This window comes from Euprymna scolopes, chromosome 16 (assembly GCF_053919585.1).
Source record: "Euprymna scolopes isolate OS-2025 chromosome 16, ASM5391958v1, whole genome shotgun sequence".
In the NCBI taxonomy this organism is placed as follows: Eukaryota; Metazoa; Mollusca; class Cephalopoda; order Sepiida; family Sepiolidae; genus Euprymna; species Euprymna scolopes.
In genome coordinates this window covers 56,514,718-56,533,079 of record NC_136497.1, presented here as the reverse complement: position 1 = coordinate 56,533,079, position 18,362 = coordinate 56,514,718, and the positions used below count along the sequence as shown (strand labels likewise).

At 32.8% G+C, this 18,362-nt stretch overlaps 1 protein-coding gene across 2 annotated transcripts in view; it reads right to left on the bottom strand.

Annotated features, from left to right (window-relative positions):
* Positions 1-1,759: 1,759 nt before the first annotated feature.
* LOC145295978 (GATOR1 complex protein NPRL3-like) overlaps positions 1,760-18,362 on the bottom strand; it is an 81,679-nt gene continuing 65,076 nt past the window's right edge. For both annotated transcript variants that reach the window (XM_080141914.1, XM_080141915.1), the window contains 5 exons: positions 17,852-17,958; positions 11,223-11,352; positions 5,906-6,140; positions 3,520-3,694; positions 1,760-2,004 (listed from right to left, as the gene is read on the bottom strand). In XM_080141914.1, the coding sequence (XP_079998040.1) occupies positions 1,848-2,004; positions 3,520-3,694; positions 5,906-6,140; positions 11,223-11,352; positions 17,852-17,958 (804 nt within the window). In that variant the 3' untranslated portion in view covers positions 1,760-1,847. The remainder of the gene's footprint in view (positions 2,005-3,519; positions 3,695-5,905; positions 6,141-11,222; positions 11,353-17,851; positions 17,959-18,362) is intronic.

The following is an 18,362-nucleotide window of genomic DNA, read 5'->3' as shown; positions in this document are numbered from 1 at the left end:
TTTTGGACATATTTGTAACAATAAAAATATAATATGTATATAATTATTTTTTTTTAATACCTACAGGCACTAGTGTTTCATCCTTTTGGGAATCATCAGTGCAGGGAATCACGATTAGCTCCGGTTGAGGAATTTGAACCTAGGTACAAAGCCATCTCTGACTCCATTAGCAAGAAACATGCACACACACTCACTTTTTTCAATAGTGTCCTAATCTATTATTTATAATTAATTGTTCTTGATATAGTATTAAATTTTACATGTGGTTTACCTAAGAATTCCTTGTCATCAAACATGCACTGCTTCTTCGAGTCATCCTACTCTACACCTGAAGGTTGGAGGTTATATCGGCTGAAACGCTGTGAGAATAACATCCAAGCACAGAACAGTAGTTTGTTTATTCTTATTCCAAAACAGTCATATGTAATGACTACACAGTGAAATAATAACCACAAATACAAGTGTTGCATATTGCCCAGATAGATACGTTCATTGGAAGATTTTTTGGTTACATCATAATTGATGTTCAATTGTGTCTAGTAACAAGGGCTCCTTCAGTCTTTGACAGACTATGGATACCCACGTAGAGGTGCCTGCGCATGAAATTTTTGTGGCAGGAAGTGCACAACCACATCTCTCCGGAGTCAACAATGTTAAATACCAGTGGCAAGTGAAATGTATGTACAGGACGACTAGAAACAATGACGAGATAAGCAGAGAGCACATACAGCGCCTAGAATTCCCAAATGGTCACCCATCTGGTACTTACCAGGCTCAACTTTGTTTAACTTCGGTGATCTGACAAGAACCGGTGTGTCAACGCGATTATGCCGATTATGTGTTGAGTAAAACGTAGACAAACATTGATTCTTTAAATGTTGAAAATTGAAATTTGATGTGAAGCAAAAAAAATCTTTTATATTTACAGAAAATATATTTGTAAGGAATTAATCAAAATTGCCCGATAAAAGGATCCAGCATTTTTGGAGGAATAAGTCAGATATTTTATTTGTATATTATCAGCAGTTGTTTATTTGTTTTTCTTTCAAATTAAAAAAAAAATCTTTTAAATCATAATTTTATACAAGCAACAGAGACATTAATCAACATACTCATGTTTTTATTTTTTGTCAAATGCATGTTGAAGCAACTAATAGTAAGTTTTAATGAATTACTTACTAAAACAAATTTTGATTCTTGCGTCGAATAATAGATTTTAAAACAAACGCATTTCAGGTGAAAACATTATTATGTATTTATGTGTCATGTTGAAATTAGTTTAGTATAAATTCCAAAAATTATGAAAAATGATCCAGTAAAAGATGTGCTAGATCTAGCTTTACAAAATATCATCCACAATACTTGCCAACATTTTGTATTTTGATTGTCAAATTGACAATTACAGTTACCTCCCCCTGGATTTTTGAAAGCTCTTCCACATCAAAACATACAATAAAACTTTATAAGTTGATAAACTCAATAAATTTTATTTTTACTTGTAATTATTTTTCTACTGGATGATTTTTCGTAATTTTTTGAATTTATACTAATTTCAACATGACATGTAAGTATGTAATATTTTCACCTGAAATGCATTTATTTAAAAATCTATTGCCCTGCCCATGCATCTCAATTTCTGGTATGGCTAGATTTCCTTAAAATTTTCATTAAAGAAAGAAAAAATTAACGGGGGGGGGGGGGGAATTATTAATTATTTTTCTTTCTTATTTTACAAAACCACAAAACATTACAAAGTAAATAGATGTGCAATAATTTGATTTCAAAAATTGAAAACAAAAAATGAAAACAAGGGGCAGGTAATTTGATCCAGAATATTCCCATTGATGTTACCTGCTGTGAAAAGACGTAGCAGGATCTTCATGTGTACAAGTTTCAAGAATGTCATGAAAATTATCTAAAATCGCAATTACTTGAGAGCGACGTAGATTTTCATAATACATAATTTCTTCCAAATGATGTCTTCCATCGAAATAACAACACAAACTGAAATTATAAATTGGAAAAAAAAAAAAATAAATAAATAAATAAAAAAATCTTTATATAAATATCAATAATACAAAAAAGTATATATTTAAACTTTACTATTTATTTTTACCTTTGGAAGCATCTCGGTAAAAACACTGAAAAAATTTAATTTCAAAATTGATAAAAAGAAATTTTTTAAAGAAAAAAAAATGTTGGAATTGCTTTTTCTTAATGCATAAATCCCAGATCATGTGACAATAGAGTGATCAACCATTAGTTAATTTAGTCACGTGGTCATCCACATAAAAGTCACTTCCTTTTTTTCCCCCTTTTTAGTCTGACCATTGAGGTAGCAGCATATTTGCCAAATCTTTCGCTTAAAAATTTCAGGTAAAAATATTTTGACAGAGATTCTTGGGTTTAATGAAAAAAACTTGTGCCATTTTTAATTCTGTTTTCTCTTTAACGGATGTCACATCAGTATATACCAAGGAAAAATACCTTCTGATTAATGTTTACGTAATTCCAGTTTAATTTAAAAACTTTACATAAAATAATAGTCTTTATTTCGTTCTTCAGAACACATTCCATTAAAGTACTTGTAAAACAATCACAGAGATGCTACTTTACAGTGATGGGGCCTATCAGTTTGGAGACTTTGTTTTTACTCTGTCCAATTAGTGGTTAATACACCGGCCCATATGTGGTAACAATATTCCATGCATGGATGAATGATGACTTTGTAGAGATATAGTATAATATCAGGTATATTTTTCTCGCACAGTAGAAAAAGCCTGCCTTCTTTGCAGCAGCATTAACAATGTCTTCTAGATATTTGTTCCAATTCATGTTACTTATTATGTTGCAAGAGAATTCTATATAATTTTTTAGGTTTTATTTTAGATTTTAGAGTGGAGGGTCACTTTTCTATATTTTATAATAATCTAAAATATTGGATAAAAAATTAAAAAAAAAAACATCAAATTAAAGTTAAAATTTGGAATTATTGCTGCTGTATTTTTTTTTTTTTTTGTTAAGAGAGTTGCACTTCTGCACAGGGCTTACTAAGATTATGCTTTGCGATTGTCTGATTAGCATGAAGCCCGCCTTGTTAGTTACAGCTATTCATTAACTTGCAGGTTTTGACACTTGACACCGAAAGCAGCAAGGTTCAACAATTTCATACAAAATTAGAGAAAGTTGGAACAAAAACACACAAAGGAATATCGCAGAAGCAACATGACCAATTTCACTTTCTTGATTTGCGATTCCATACTTGCTGCAGTTTTCATTTGAAAACTTTTAAATTTGGTGTTTTTTCTAATTTATACGATTATATTTTTTTACAAAAACATTATTGGAATTAAGCACATTAGAGCAAAAATAAAAAAAAAGGCTTATTTCTCAGTATAGGTCAATACAAAAAAAAAAAATTAATTAGTAGGTTATGAATTAACGTTACAGAATTTATATTTTACTGTATCAAATAGATTTTGTAATAGATTGTTAAAATTTAATAATTTGAGGTTTTACCTGGCAAAAAGCTTTAAGTCTTCAGTATTACGAGAAGCAGGAAGCCTCAAAACGGTTTCATACTCCTCTGGCGTCAAGTATTTCAACATGGTATCTCTGAGGCCTTCACTGAGATTGAGTACATCTAGTGAGGTTGAATGGGGAATGCCCAGGTTGACACTCTCATCGCTGTTTACTGGAAAGAAAAAGAAAAAAAAATAATAGTCTTGCTACTGCCAGACTAATTCGTTTGGCAGCCTACAGATGACACTATGCTCATGCCATCAATCTGTATACATAGCAAGTGTTAGTGGTAATTTCCTTTTATTTTGTGGTAAAATCTTATTTGACTTAATTTTTAGGTGCTTGTCCAGAATCCACCCTCATGGAAAAAAAACAAAAATAAAGACAAATTTGTATGATATACATACCTGTGGCACAAAAAAATACGTAAATTGATTAAGTAGTTTTATTTTTATGAAAAAACTCATTTTTAAGTGAATTTTAATTTTTCCAATGCCTCTCCTCCCCATATTAAGAATGGCTTTCTAAAATCTAGCAAGTTCGACTTATTTGGGGTTATTTTCCTTATTCCTTTAACCTGTTTTCAAAGTGGCATCATGATATTGTCGCTTATCCTTTAGCTACACTATTTTCATCAGAAAACCATCATTTTAATCTATTCCGTTCATTCCTTGTGAGACCACACATTATCCCCTCACCCCATTTGACAGCTCGCTGACCTCAAGGTTGTGTGCTGTGGATCTTTCTTTGGGGACCGTCAAAGGAAGCATAGATATAAAATTAAAATAAAACACAGAGAAACAAAAGAAAAACACGAACTCTGACACATTCTGTGTACATTAGTTAGACTCTGGGTGTGTGTGACATCATTAATTTTCTAAACGTTAAAGTTCACATCTACTGTTGGGACTGTGTTTGTCAATTCGTTGATCAATTCATCTTTCCATCTGCCCGAGCCACGATCTGTGTTCAACTGTCCCCAACTCTCAACTGTTGTCAAGTCTAACTCATGAGCGACAGTTGTAAAAATTCCAGACCGCCCATAAACCATTCCTACTGTTGGTAACCCATAGCCACTCCTCAACATCATAAAACCCATTGTATATCCTAAAGTACCTGCTAACCAAATCTAAATATATCTACATCTATTGTTCGGCTCTTTTGTTACAGTCATTGCTCCACTCTGACCAACAATCCCATGTCAAGTTTCTTTTGTCTACTGCAATGAACAGATTCCTCTCTATTGTCTACTGATAAACCCTATTTCTTTTGTTATATTTTTTCCTCTTTTTTTTTTTTACTTACCAACATTTCAGGTGGGGGTGCCTCTAGTATCATACTCTTGTTTTAACCTATCATCTCCTTATATCTACACTTATTGTTTAATATAACCCACTCCAAACAACACACATCAAAATGCATTATATATAGCACATTTCATGCTTGAACTGAATGTAACAATTAGTTTCTGATATAAACTTTAAGAACTTAATTGTGATTTTCATGTAAATTCTCTAATCAGTCAATATAGGTTAATTACTGTGATGTACTGAGAAGCCAGGAATTAAGAGAAAAGATGCTATGTTCACATATGAATTCTTGTTAACTGTATTCTACATGTCTTAATGGTATGTTGGTTGTTATGCAAAAGAAAAAGATTTGGTGTTTAATTAGATTGGTAATCTTTTAAATCAACGCATTTCAGGTAAAAATACATACTTACGTGCCATGTCGAAATTAGTATGTCTTCCAAAAATTATGAAAAATGATCCAGTAGAAGATGTGTTAGGTGTATTTTCAACAAATAGTTATCCACAATGACGGACCCTTAATATAAGTCAGTTTAAGTCAAGAGAGATGAGTCAGTTTGTCATACTGAATTGGTCGCAGAAATTTTCCACATTAAGACATTCAATAAATTCCATTTCTATTTGTAATTATTTTTCTACTGGATCATGTTTTTTGTAATTTTTTGAATTTATACTAATTTCAACATGACATGTAAGTATGTGATAATGCTTTCACAAGAAATGAGTTGGTTTAAAGGATCATTAATCTAAAACAAACACCAAAGATTCTTATCTCTGGTGTGACATCATTGAAGAGTTCTAATAAAGGGAGATAACATTGCAATTACTCATAATGAGAATTAAGAAATGAAGAAATTTCTAGCTATATCCACTTTTTGCACCACTGGGATCCACTACATTTCTTATAGTTAATTTAACTCCACAGTAATCTAAGAAAAAATTAAGTAGGAAGGGCTTATACGCTATCTAATGTGATATATTTAAATCTCCAAACTTATAGACTTACATAAGGAGATGATAAAGCCAATGTGTGAATGAAGTAAATCTATTTTTTGAATAAAGCTGCAACAAACCTGATGCTATGTCCGAAGAGCTTTGCGTTCTTTCAAGAACACAGTTTTCATCAATAGTAACATCTGGAACACTCCTTCCAAGCAGACACTGGGAGAGGGGCGTAGATGACAGGAGAGAATCAGATAGTTTCTTTTTCTTACTCTTTTGTGTTGGCAGAGAAAGAAATATATATGTGTGCAGCTGTATAAGGACTTGATGTTGCAACATCCACACCACTAGCTTGCATTTCTGACTCTGGATAGAGAATAAAAAAAAAATTATTTGTATATATATATATATATATATATATATATATATATATATATATATATATATATATATATATATATATATATATAACCTGGCAAGGCCACAGTAAAAACAACCAAGCAAAAAAACTCTAAGTAAAATTCATCCCAAAGCAGCAAAACTGAAGTCGGTGTGCTAGGACACTATATATACAAATGTAGGCAAATTTGATCATATTTCATTAGTTTGAAAATATAGGTTCTTTTTTACTAATTGTCATAAAATTTTAACCATAGAATAGTATTATAATCTTCAGAAAGCCTGCAAATTGTCATGTAGTTTTGTCCCATAGAACCAAAGATATGAGCATTTCAATATTCAATTTGGCTACCAGTATATATATATATATATATATATATATATATATATATATATATATATATATATACACACACACACACACACACACACCACCTTTTTTGGCATTTTTGTAAGTTCCAAATCTCAGCGACTATTGGTGTAGAATTCAACAAATGATGGTTCATCAGAAAGGTAATGACGTGTGCTATGCAACATTTGCCCTCATCCAGAGCCTACTTTTGGCACTTTTTTTTTTTTTACCTTTTAGAAATAAGCAACCAATCATTATATTTTTACAAACTAAAAGTTTTGTGTTTTAATTACAAAATATCTGATATTTACTCTAAAACCTCTGGCCTTGATGGAGGAGAGATTAAAACTTGCTAATATGATTTCAAATGATCTGAAATAACAGCAAGGAGAGACTTGATTCCAAACTTCTTAGATTATTCTCAATGCTCATCTATAGATTTGATGAAATAAATATATGTTAAATATATCAACTGAAATACAGAAATGATTTAACATATATTTATTTTACCAAATCTATAGACAAGCATTGAGAACAATCTAAAAAGTTTGGAATCAAGTCTCCCCTTGCTGTTATTTCAGATCATTTGAAATCATATTAGCAAGTTTTAGTCTCTCTTCCATCAAGGCTAGAGGTTTTGAGGGAAATATATATATTATGTGTGTGTGTGGAGAGAGAGAGAGAGAGAGAGAGAGAGAGAGAGAGAGAGAGAATGAATAATGATAAACAAATAAATAGTTATACAACATTATTTATTGCTACCATTCTTAAAATTCAGATAAACAATAGTTAGTCTGGTGTACGATAATTTCAGAAACTGTTAGGAATTTTTTTTTTAATAATGATGATGATGATCATCATCAGTTTAATATCTGTTTTACATGCTGGCATGTGTTGTATGGTTTTTACAAATGAAGTGATGGAAACCAGTGTTATTATGGAGACAGCATCCCTAGCTGATTGCCCACCAAGGCAAAAGAGCCCTTCGTGTACCCTTTTAGGTTTTTGTTTTTATTTGTTTTCCTATAAGAAATACAATTATTCATGGATTCTGTGCTCCACCAACCACCACAGAGTCCAACTTCAGGTGGCAATATACTTTGGTCAAAATCATCTTTATTGAAATGAGGATGCACTGAATATAGTTTTGGGTTTTGTTGGTTTCAGATTTAAACAAAGGATGAAAAAAAGGCAAATGAAATAGAATTGATTTATTAAAGATTGAAGAGATGATCTTTCTTTTTATGTCTCTATATTTTTATTATATTATCGTGTAACAATAGTTCTGTCTGTCTGTTTTTAAGCTTAACAATATTATTGTTACAGACAGACATAAAAAATAATGGTACTTGTACAGTTTAGTCAAGACATTAAAAATGAAAATATTGAAAAAAGGTTATATTTCCCGTATCCGTTATGAAACGAAGTTCTCCGAAAAAAAACTTCACTTAATTTCATCAAGTAGTTTTTTTTTTTTACAACGAAAAAACAATTTGTTATGATACCAAGCAAAAGGTTTGACTTTTAGGAAGAAAAGCTAGAATTAAAGATGGGGAGGGAGTGTCGGCACTTTACATTGAGTTATCTCCCTGTGGCATGTTGTTCAGCTTCAGCAAATTTCACAATGGCTGACCCGTCTAGCTGAATCCACTGTGAAAAATTTCCCCCACTCTTTATCTGTGCCTAAATCAAAACGTGGATTCCATGAACAAAGCTTCTTTCTTAGAACTGCATGCCTGTGGAACTCTGTTCTGTCTGCCTGCTTCCCATCTGACTACAACTTGGATGTTTTCAAGTCCAACGTTAACAAATTCCTAATGAACCGCCCCCTTAAGTAAACACTTTCAAATCTCCACACTAACGCATACTGTACTTGCAATAACCCTTATCCCTGAGTGGCTTCCGGGCCTTGATAAGTGGTGACCACCGTGTGTAAAAAAAAAAAAAAAAAAAAAAAACCTTCAACGTGCTCTCATAAGAACGTGTTTTTCCGTTGTAAAAAAAAAACTACTTGATCAAATTAAATTAAATTTTTATTCGGAGATCTTCAGTCCAAAACGGATACGTACAATATAACCTTTTTTCGATATTTTCATTTTTTAATGTCTTGACTAAACTGTACAAGTGCCAAAAAGTAATATGCAAATCATTAAATTTGTCACCATTCTTCTCTATGAAAAAAAGTTTTTCTAACACCATATTCATAAAATTCTTTAAGTTTTCAACTAAAGAAGTAAACTAATTTTTAGACTTCTCAATGCACTCAGAAAATTTTTTATGGTAGTCATCACTTATTAAGGCCCAGAAACTACTCGGGGATAAGGGTTATTGCGTGTACAGTAATCAATGGGATAATATCATAGTAATCATTAGTAATGGAGATTTGATAAAGTGTCTTACTTAAGGGGGCGGTTTATTAGGAACTTGTTTATGTTGGACTTGAAGACATCCAAGTTGTAGTCAGGTAGGAAACAGGCAAACGGAAGAGAGTTCCACAGGCATGCACTTCTAAGAAAGAAACTTTGTTCATGGAATCTTTGTTTTGATTTAGGCACAGATAAAGAATGGGGAAAATTATTGACAGTGGTTTCAGCTAGATGGATGTTTTTTGTGAAAGACTGGCAAGGGAGGACCAGAGATTGGAGCTCAGACGAGCACTTGCCATGGAACTTCTAAAAGTATGGTTAATCTGTTGATGTAATTTTTGGTGAACATGGTGGGTGGTGCATAATTTCTCAGATAGGCTATCTTTAGTGCAATCTAAGGTTTAGCTTAATCCTTCATCATGATATTAGGTCAAAACTATGGAAGTCTTTGAATATGTTATTAAAAAACTTATTGACAGATGGAAAAAGACCATAAAGAAGAATGATGAGAACATGAATCTAAATGAATAAATGTAAAAGTTTTTTTTTAATTTTTTTAATTATCACACCTATATTACCATCAAAACGTTTGTTATTTAAATTAATAATATAACATAGCCTTTTAAAATATGGCACAAACACTAAACCCATTAACGCCCATGGTCCTTTTTTAAGGACCATGAGCGTTAAAATGTTTAATATTTATTGAACAGTTAGTTTTTTTCAGAAATATTTTTAATTAACACTAAATATCTATGTGTATACTAAATATAGGTAGAATTAATTTGATAACAATTTCAACTAATATTTTGAAGCAAAAATAAACATAATTACCAAGCCAATTAACTTTAAAAAAAAAAAAAAAAATTGGGGCATTAATGGGTTAAACACAACTATTTGTATGCCTAATTTGCATAACTAATTTTTAAACAATTAATGATAAATTAATGCTTCTCGTTATTCATTTTTAATTTTATTGTCTTGTATATATGTAATAGTCTTGTTAATATTAAAAGTAATTAATTAAATTAAAAGATAAATTATCAAAACCTTTCTGAAAATATCATGTGCTTTAATTTTAAAGGGAGGTAATTTAAATGAAAACTATTAGTTTTTAAAATGACAACAGATTTATATTAAATACATGTAACTTATACATTTAAAAAGGATACATAAAACCCTGATGTCATCCTTTACATGTAGAAATACATTACGTCCTAAAATGGAGTACTGTTGCTACACTTGACAGAATACAAAACCATCTTCAAAATCTAATAGATGGGGGGGGGGGGGGAATATACTCTTCCCTTCTTAACAGCCTATTTCTCACAGAAGAGAGGTTGCTAGTCTTTCTCTACTTCATCGTTATTTGCATGGTAGGTGCTCGACTGAGCTCCAATTTTTATGTCTAGCTTTAACCACCGTAAATAATTTTCTTTTCTTCTTCTGTGTACCGAAAAGTAAACGGAATTTCCACAAAAAAGGTTTCTTTCCAAAAACTGTCCTTCCGTGGAACACAATGTGATGAGGATGCTTCTCAGCTGATGACAAGATTGCCGTTTTCAAATCTAATGTTAACAAATTCTTTGTTTTCTTAAACAATCAAATCCCAATTTTCACAGCGTTATCTCATCGTCTTACCTGACAAACTTATTAACCTTTATCCTCGAGTGGCCTTTGAGCCTTAATAGTCAGTGATTTGTTAGTCCACAAAAAAAGGAGCCAATTAATAGCTAGGTTTATCCAACCATCCATTTTATTGCTAATTTATATTTCAATATAGATGGTTGATTTTGAGACACTGTATTATGTTGTTTTTTACATTGTTTGCCTGAGCTTTAAAAAGAACGGATTGAACTTTCGTTTTTTTTTGTTTGTTTTTTTTCTTTTACATAGGAGTAACCACTTATCAAGGCCCAAAGGCTTCTCGAGGATAAGGGTTAAAGAGTGTACAGTAGTCAATGGGACAATATCATAGTTAGTAGTGTAAATTTGGTAAATTGGGTTACTTAAGGGGAACGGCTCATCAAGAACTTGTTTACATTGGACTTGAAGATTACCATATTGTAATCAGCTAGAAAGCAAAGTAAATGGAAGACAGTTCTAAGAAAGAAGCTTTGTTCATGGAATCTACATTTAGGTTTAGGTATGGATAAAGAGTGGAGGAAATTATTGATAGTGGTTTCAGCTAGACGAGTGTTTCTCGTGAAAGTTTGCTGAGGGGGGGACCATAGATTAGAACTCAGACAACACTTGCCATGAAAATAACGATAAAGCAGAGGCAACCTGATCGTACATGCATCTTGTTAATGACAATCTGATTTTGCTTACCTGTTTTTGAGAAGTGTCAAGAGCGTCTCGGTATTCACTCATTCGAATCGGAAGAGAATATTTGGCAAGGACAACAGCCAATGACTCGTTAGGGAAATTGTTTTCAAAAGACTTAACCATATTAATATTGCTGTAAAAAATATGAAAACAAATTCATTAAATTTAAATGAAAATTTGTAAAAAATAATTCGAAACATTATAATTTTAATCTATATTATATTTCTCTTAGTCTGTTTCACTTTTCCTCGGAAACTACAAAGCAGTAGGTTACATCATTGTCCAGTAGACTTGCATTGATCACAGGGCAACAACTGCTGCAAGTTAATGCTGGTTAAGTAATTAACGACATAATCTGACAACTGAGGTGCATCAAGTTCAAATGCAGTTCATTCCACAGAGGCATTTTCATTTAGTGATGTTGGCAACCTTCAAGTGGTCTCTCCCATAAGTCCCTGATGTATTTCTAGAAAGAATTCTGACTGGAAAGATATCAGGGAAATGAATACCAACAATAATCATCTGATTAATTTGAAATGAATGATGCTTAACAACAGTACACCATTTCAGCTATGACACTTGGATTCAAGCAGTGATTTCACCAAAGATTCTGCAGTCAAACCAAGGTATTTAAATTTTTATGAAGGGCTTCCAACCCCTGTTGCATAAAACTAAATATAGCTCACATTATCTACCCTTATGCCTAGCATTTATTATGATCGATTAATTCATTTTGGAGTCTATCCCACACACACACAAATATCATATTTATATATATATATATATATATATATATATATCTATAAAAGTGAACGTGTCTGTCTGTCTGCTGTCTGTCTGTGTACATTTCCCTACGCAATAACTCTGTCAATTTTTAGTCTATAGACTCGAAATTTGAAATACCGGGTACTGAGATTTGGGAAAATCGATGTGACGGGTGTCAGCCAGAAATTTGGCTGTTAAGGGGTCAAATTTCAACGATTTGACCTTTAAGAACTCTACCAAACTCCTCCGACAATTTTGGGTCTAGACACTTGAAATTTTAGATATAGGTTCCTTGAACCTGGATCTAACTTAATAAAGTGATTTGAGCCCGAAACTATAAATTTTAAGGGGTCATAATAGGGGTCAAAGTTTTAAAAAATTAACCATTTTTTTTGTTTTTTTGCTTTTTTTGCACAGCATACACCTCCAAACACTCGAGCAACGCCGGGCACCCCTGCTAGTATATATATATATATATATATATATATATATATATATATATATATATATATATATATATATATATATAAAATGAAAATTACAATTGAATTTACCAAAATGATCCAAGATGGTAAAATTAAAGTAAATTATAAATATTAAAGAATTAATATTTATAAAATTATCTCAGCCAGATATAAAAGCTCGATAAAACCAAATAGGAAATAGAGCTTATAATATGAGCAAACAGTTAATAAAATATGTTAAAAAATCCAGTGACGGTAAAATTAATTTTTTATCTTCCACCAGACTATCCATTCATGTGTAATCACCTTTTTCTTTACCATATTCCCTCTGCTTAACTTATTTTGTTTTCAAGTAAGATCTTTGACTTACTTGTTGTTTCATCAAATACTTCTGCATGCAAAATCCGATCCCGCATTTTGCTAATTCCTACCCTCTGATGAGAATGAGAGTATTTCTTCGAAACTCCGCGGATTAAGCACTATTCATTTATCTAGTGTTTCCTTTTCAGATTAAATATGTTTTTAACTCATTTCAAAGTGTTTTTTAACATATTTTATTAACTGTTTGCTCATATATATATATATATATATATATATATATGATGATGATTGCTTCATCTTTGCAGATGATTGCTGTCCTGCCCAACAAAAACCGCACTACCAACCCCATCCCCCAGTTCATCTAACATCTTTCAACATTTATGCAAAGCTTCTTAAGATTGTTTTTGAAACATTCCCTGAATCTCTTCCTTGGTTTGTGCTGTAAGCACTTGCTACCCGCCAGCTCACCATAGAACAGCTGCTTTGGTAATCTGCAGTCATCCATACGGACAATGTATCCAGCCCAGCGCATCTGATTGTTGGTTATCATGCTTCCAATACTTGGACCACCCGCTTTCTGAAGTATAACAGTATCTGGTGTCATTGATTGCCATTTTATTTTAAGGATCCTTCTTAAGCAGCTCTGATGGAATCTTTCAAACCATTTCAGTTGGTGTTGCTAAATGATCCACGTTTCTGATGAGTATAATAGGGTGGTTAGCACACATGTCTGATAAACTGCTGCTTTAATTGGATAAGGAACACATCTGTCACGCATAACCACTTTTTCAACTTGCAAAAAACAACAGAAGCCTTCTGGATATGAGCATGTATCTCAGAACCCAGCGAACCATCACTCGATCAAGTGCTACAAAAGTAAACAAATGTATCAACGACACCTAATCTGATGCCATCAATATAAATGTTAGGTTTGCGGTACAGAACACTCATTGGTGGAGTAAACATCACCTTGGTCTTCTTCAAGCTTACAGTGAAACCTAAGGAAGAGCATGCTGCTGAAAATCTGCTGATAAGCAACTGCATGTCCTCTTCAGCACGAGCAACAAGGTCAGCATTATTAGCATATAACAACTCATGTACAAATGTTTGGAAGGTTTTAGATCAGGTATTAAATCTCCTCAGATTGAACACTCAACCAGTGATTCTGAACCTCAAGCCAAATCCAGTGTCACACTCCTGAAAAGCATGGGCAAGTACAACCGCAAAATATATTGAGAAGAGTGTTGGGGCAGGTACATCACCTTGCATGACACCATTGTCAACCGTGATCTCTTCTGATAGTTTCCCATTCAATGAAACACATGCTTTCATATTACAATGTAGTTCTTTCAGCATGTGGATATATATACTTTTAATTTATTTTTACATAAGCAGTAATGTGTTGTTACACAGTCAGGAGCATGTTCTGGTCTTCTAGTATATAGTAACTAGAGACCTCTTCAGACAATCACACTTACATTAAGGGAATCAGTAATGAATCTGAAAGTTATCTTGTAGTAAGAAAGTTTTTATGAAGAAGGAGACAGGGGTGAGGTTCAGCTGTGCGTAAAACAGGGTCCTGGAGAGATGTTATCTTTGCAATGTGTCTGCTCACTGCCCATCTGAAAATTCCAGTGAACTAGCGTATATAAGTTAGAAGTGGGTGTGATTTTATTTCTTATTTCTATTTTGCATTTTGGCATGCTTTTGTGAAAAGGTTAATATTAACTCAACTCAACTAACCGTTTTCACTTCACCACTTGGTTCCGTTAAAGGGAGGGGGGGGGGAAGAAACTGAAAGAGTAAGAGACAAAGAAGAAGGAGGGAGGGGAAGAGATAAAGGGTGCTAGAGGGGGGGACAGGAAGGAGATGGAGCAGAAGGGAAGAAGAGAAAAACTCTTGATTTGAATAATATATATATAATATATATAGATATATATATATTTAAATATGTATGACTACGAAAAATATATAAATGTTTATATCTTTTCTGTATTTATTTCCTGTGTCTTGACGTTGTATATATATATATATATATATATATATATATATATATATAATTCAGTAACTTGTTATTCTTTATCTAATACTTACATATTTAAAATGTGTAGTTCTCAATACAAAATGTGTATTACTCAATAGATTTTATACCAAAAAGATTCTTCATATGTTAATATTTCACAGAAAAAAAAAAATTATTTAATGCCTACACATAATTTTTTTCTTGCAACAAACTCACGCCATGATTTAGTGATTTTTCCTGAACAAGTCATATTTATGGGACAGAATGTTTGAAATAAGGATTAAAATTTTGTATATTTCAAGTTACAATTCTCACCTCTGCTGGTATATTCATAAAATTTTGTACGATATAGCATCCAACCTTCTTATATTAAAATTTGAAAATCTTTGTTTACCATGGGAACCTTGATTGAATTTTGAACTGAATTCTTTATTTAATCCACAGTGGTAGATTGTTCTCATTCCATCAGCCATGACCGAGTAGAAAAGTCATGTTTTGATGGAACAATCATCATTGCACACTGGATGCACATTCTTGTTCATGACTGACAGCACGACTTACATTCTGTGTCCATCAGAGATTTACATAGTATTCCATTGATGTGAACAAGAGTTTGAGAAATGAGATTGAAGCTGAGGTCTCATCTGCTTCGTCAGTTTTCAAGTTCAAGAAGATTCCTTTGAAGAATGTTACATTAGCCAAAGTGTTGTTAGTACAACAAACAAAAAGAGTTTGAATAATTCAAATAATTTTTTCCCCTAAAGATTCCGATAAAAGTGCTAATCTGCTAAATATCTTAATAGCTGCTCTACGATCTAACTACTATTTCTACTGATAATTTATCAATGTATTTTTTTTTTAAATAGGAGTCACCACTTATCAAGGCTCAGAGGTCACTCGAGGATAAGGGTTAAAGAGTGTTGGTTGGTTGATTGGTTGTTTTTGTTTTACGGCATATCAACCCTTTTCGGGTTATTTAATGCCGAATCCAAAGATTTTGAAGAAAAATTTTTTTAATAGAGTATATTTGTTGTTTTCACGTCGGTTTCTATTTAAACCATAGTTGGGACCCTAACAGGTACTACCACTCCGGGTCAGAGTGGACCTGGGAGCAATGGTAATTAAAGGGTGGCTCCACACTCCCCCAAAGCCCACAAGCTGGGGCCTCACCACTGGATATAGTTTAAGGTCATATCCAGGACCCCCATTGAGGGACTTTTACCCTCTGCAGTGGGGGGGCAGTCGGCGTATTCTAATGCCCCACTGACAGGGCCAGTTAAAGAGTGTACAGTAGTCAATGGGACAATATCATAGGAATCGTTACTAGTGGAAATTTGGTAAATTGGATTACTTGGTTCACCAAGAACTTGTTTACATTGAACTTGAAGACGACCATATTGTAATCAGCTAGAAAAGTGTGCACAGGTGTGCAGTTCTAAGAAAGAAGCTTTATTCATGGAATCTACGTTTAGGTTTAGGCACGTATTATTAATAGTGTTTTCAGCTAGACAAATGTTTCTCGTGAAAGTTTGGCAAAGGGGGACCATAGATTGGAGCTCAGATGAGCATTTGCCATGTAAATAACGATAAAGGTGAGACAGGCTTGCCACGTAAGAAAGAGGTTGCAGAGAAGAGAAAAGGGCATCTCCTACTAGGCTACAAAATCTATTTTGAACTCTGTCAAGGCAGGATAAGGTCTTACTAGCAGCTCCTGCCCAGATGTGGCCACAATACTCCATCCTTGAACATACCTGGCTCTTATATAGGTAGAAAACTATATCAGCAGTGAGATATCTACTTGATCGATAGAAGGATCCCACCATTTTTCCAGCAATCTTGGCAATGGATTTGATGTACGTATTCCATTTCAAATCAGAAGTAAAGTGTATGTAAGTTGATACTGCATTTGGAATGATTTTTTAAACTGATAAAAAATTTTACTATTGAGGTCATTGCTTATCATGGCCAAGAGCCACTTGAATCTATAAACATTAATGAGACTAGAATGAATAGAAGTCAAAAAGATGAGGAACACTGTAGGAGTACTAAGACTGATCAATGGCATGAACTGCATTTGATTACTTTGGGGACACTTATGACAATAATTTGAATATAACCAAGTTGTAATCAGCAAGCTAGCAGTCCTACAGTAATGTGTTCCAAAGGTGAGAAGCACTTGCAAAGAAGCTTTATCAAAAGAAATTCCGCCTGATGCTAGGCACAGGTAGGAAGAAAGAAAAGTTTTTTTTTTTTTGATGTGGTAGAAAGAGGAGTTCTTGCTTTGAATGTCTTACAAGACGAAACCAAAGATTGGACCTCAGTCGAGCAATTTCCATGAAAATAACAATTAAGTCGAGATAAGCTAGCAATATCTCTTCTGTAAGAAAGAGGTTATAGGAAAGAGTATTGCTGTCATATTTAGGCTGGTGAATCTCTGTCCAATTTGAAAGTTTTTGTTAAATTGCAGAGACTTGTCTGTTATTTGATTGATTTTCTTCTTTCCTGTACCCTCGTATGTCCTTCAGAATTGTTTGATCTATTCCCTGCTTCGTTTGTACCAGCTTGTTTTGACTTGTTGGGCCAATGGTCTTCAGCAACTTGCTGTTCTCATACCTCATTGCAATACAGCTTCCTATTCCAGTAGATTCTTTCCAAGAACTGCTGGCTTGTGAAACTCTCTACCTGCTGACTGTTTTCCTCCTACCTATAGCCTTGGTCTTTTCCAGGCTAAGGCCAATGGGCATCTTCTGTCTTTGTGAGAATCATTTTTCATTCTTGTTAGCTCTTTACATCAAGTGGCTTCATGCCTTGTTTGGAACGATTTCAATTAAAAAGAAAAACTTATCAGTGAAAAATACTACAGTACTATAGTACACCAAAAATAAGCGAGTAGAATTTTAATAAAAAATCAAATTGGTTTACTATTCAGTCAACAAAATCTTAACATGATCGTATGGCATCTTCATCTAAGAAAGGAGATAATCTTCTATTATGAACTAGCTTCATGCCTTGTCTGGAGTAATTTCCATAAAAAAAAATAGACAAAACAAAGGTCTTACGTGAGAGGATTAGTATGAGGTGACAATACATACATATTGTTCTCACAAAGAGGGAATATGACCATTGCTTTCGCCCAGTAAACAAGATGGCTGACCAAGCGAAAAACCTAAAAATAGAAAATAAATTAAACTATATAAATAAGATTTTTCCACTGTCAAACAGAAATAAAAACTGAACCAACTGTAATGAGGATTGGCAAAAAAAGCTTTTAGAAGCATTTTTAAAATTGTGAATAAACACCCAAACTGTATTTGAAATATTTAATTAAAAATCATTCAATTTTTGTTTTAACTTGACTTTTTTCTTATTAATTTCGGATGGTAAAATATCCATCATCAAAGACTTGCATCTTAATGTGGTTTCAAAGATAATTTTGTTTGTTTATTCAAAATTATTAATTTTCTTAAATTTATTTTAAGAGCTTTTTTGCCAATCCTCATTAAATTACAATGATCATACACCTAAAAAAAAAAACTAAGAAATAAAAAAGCTCAAAGTAAAGAGGTTTTA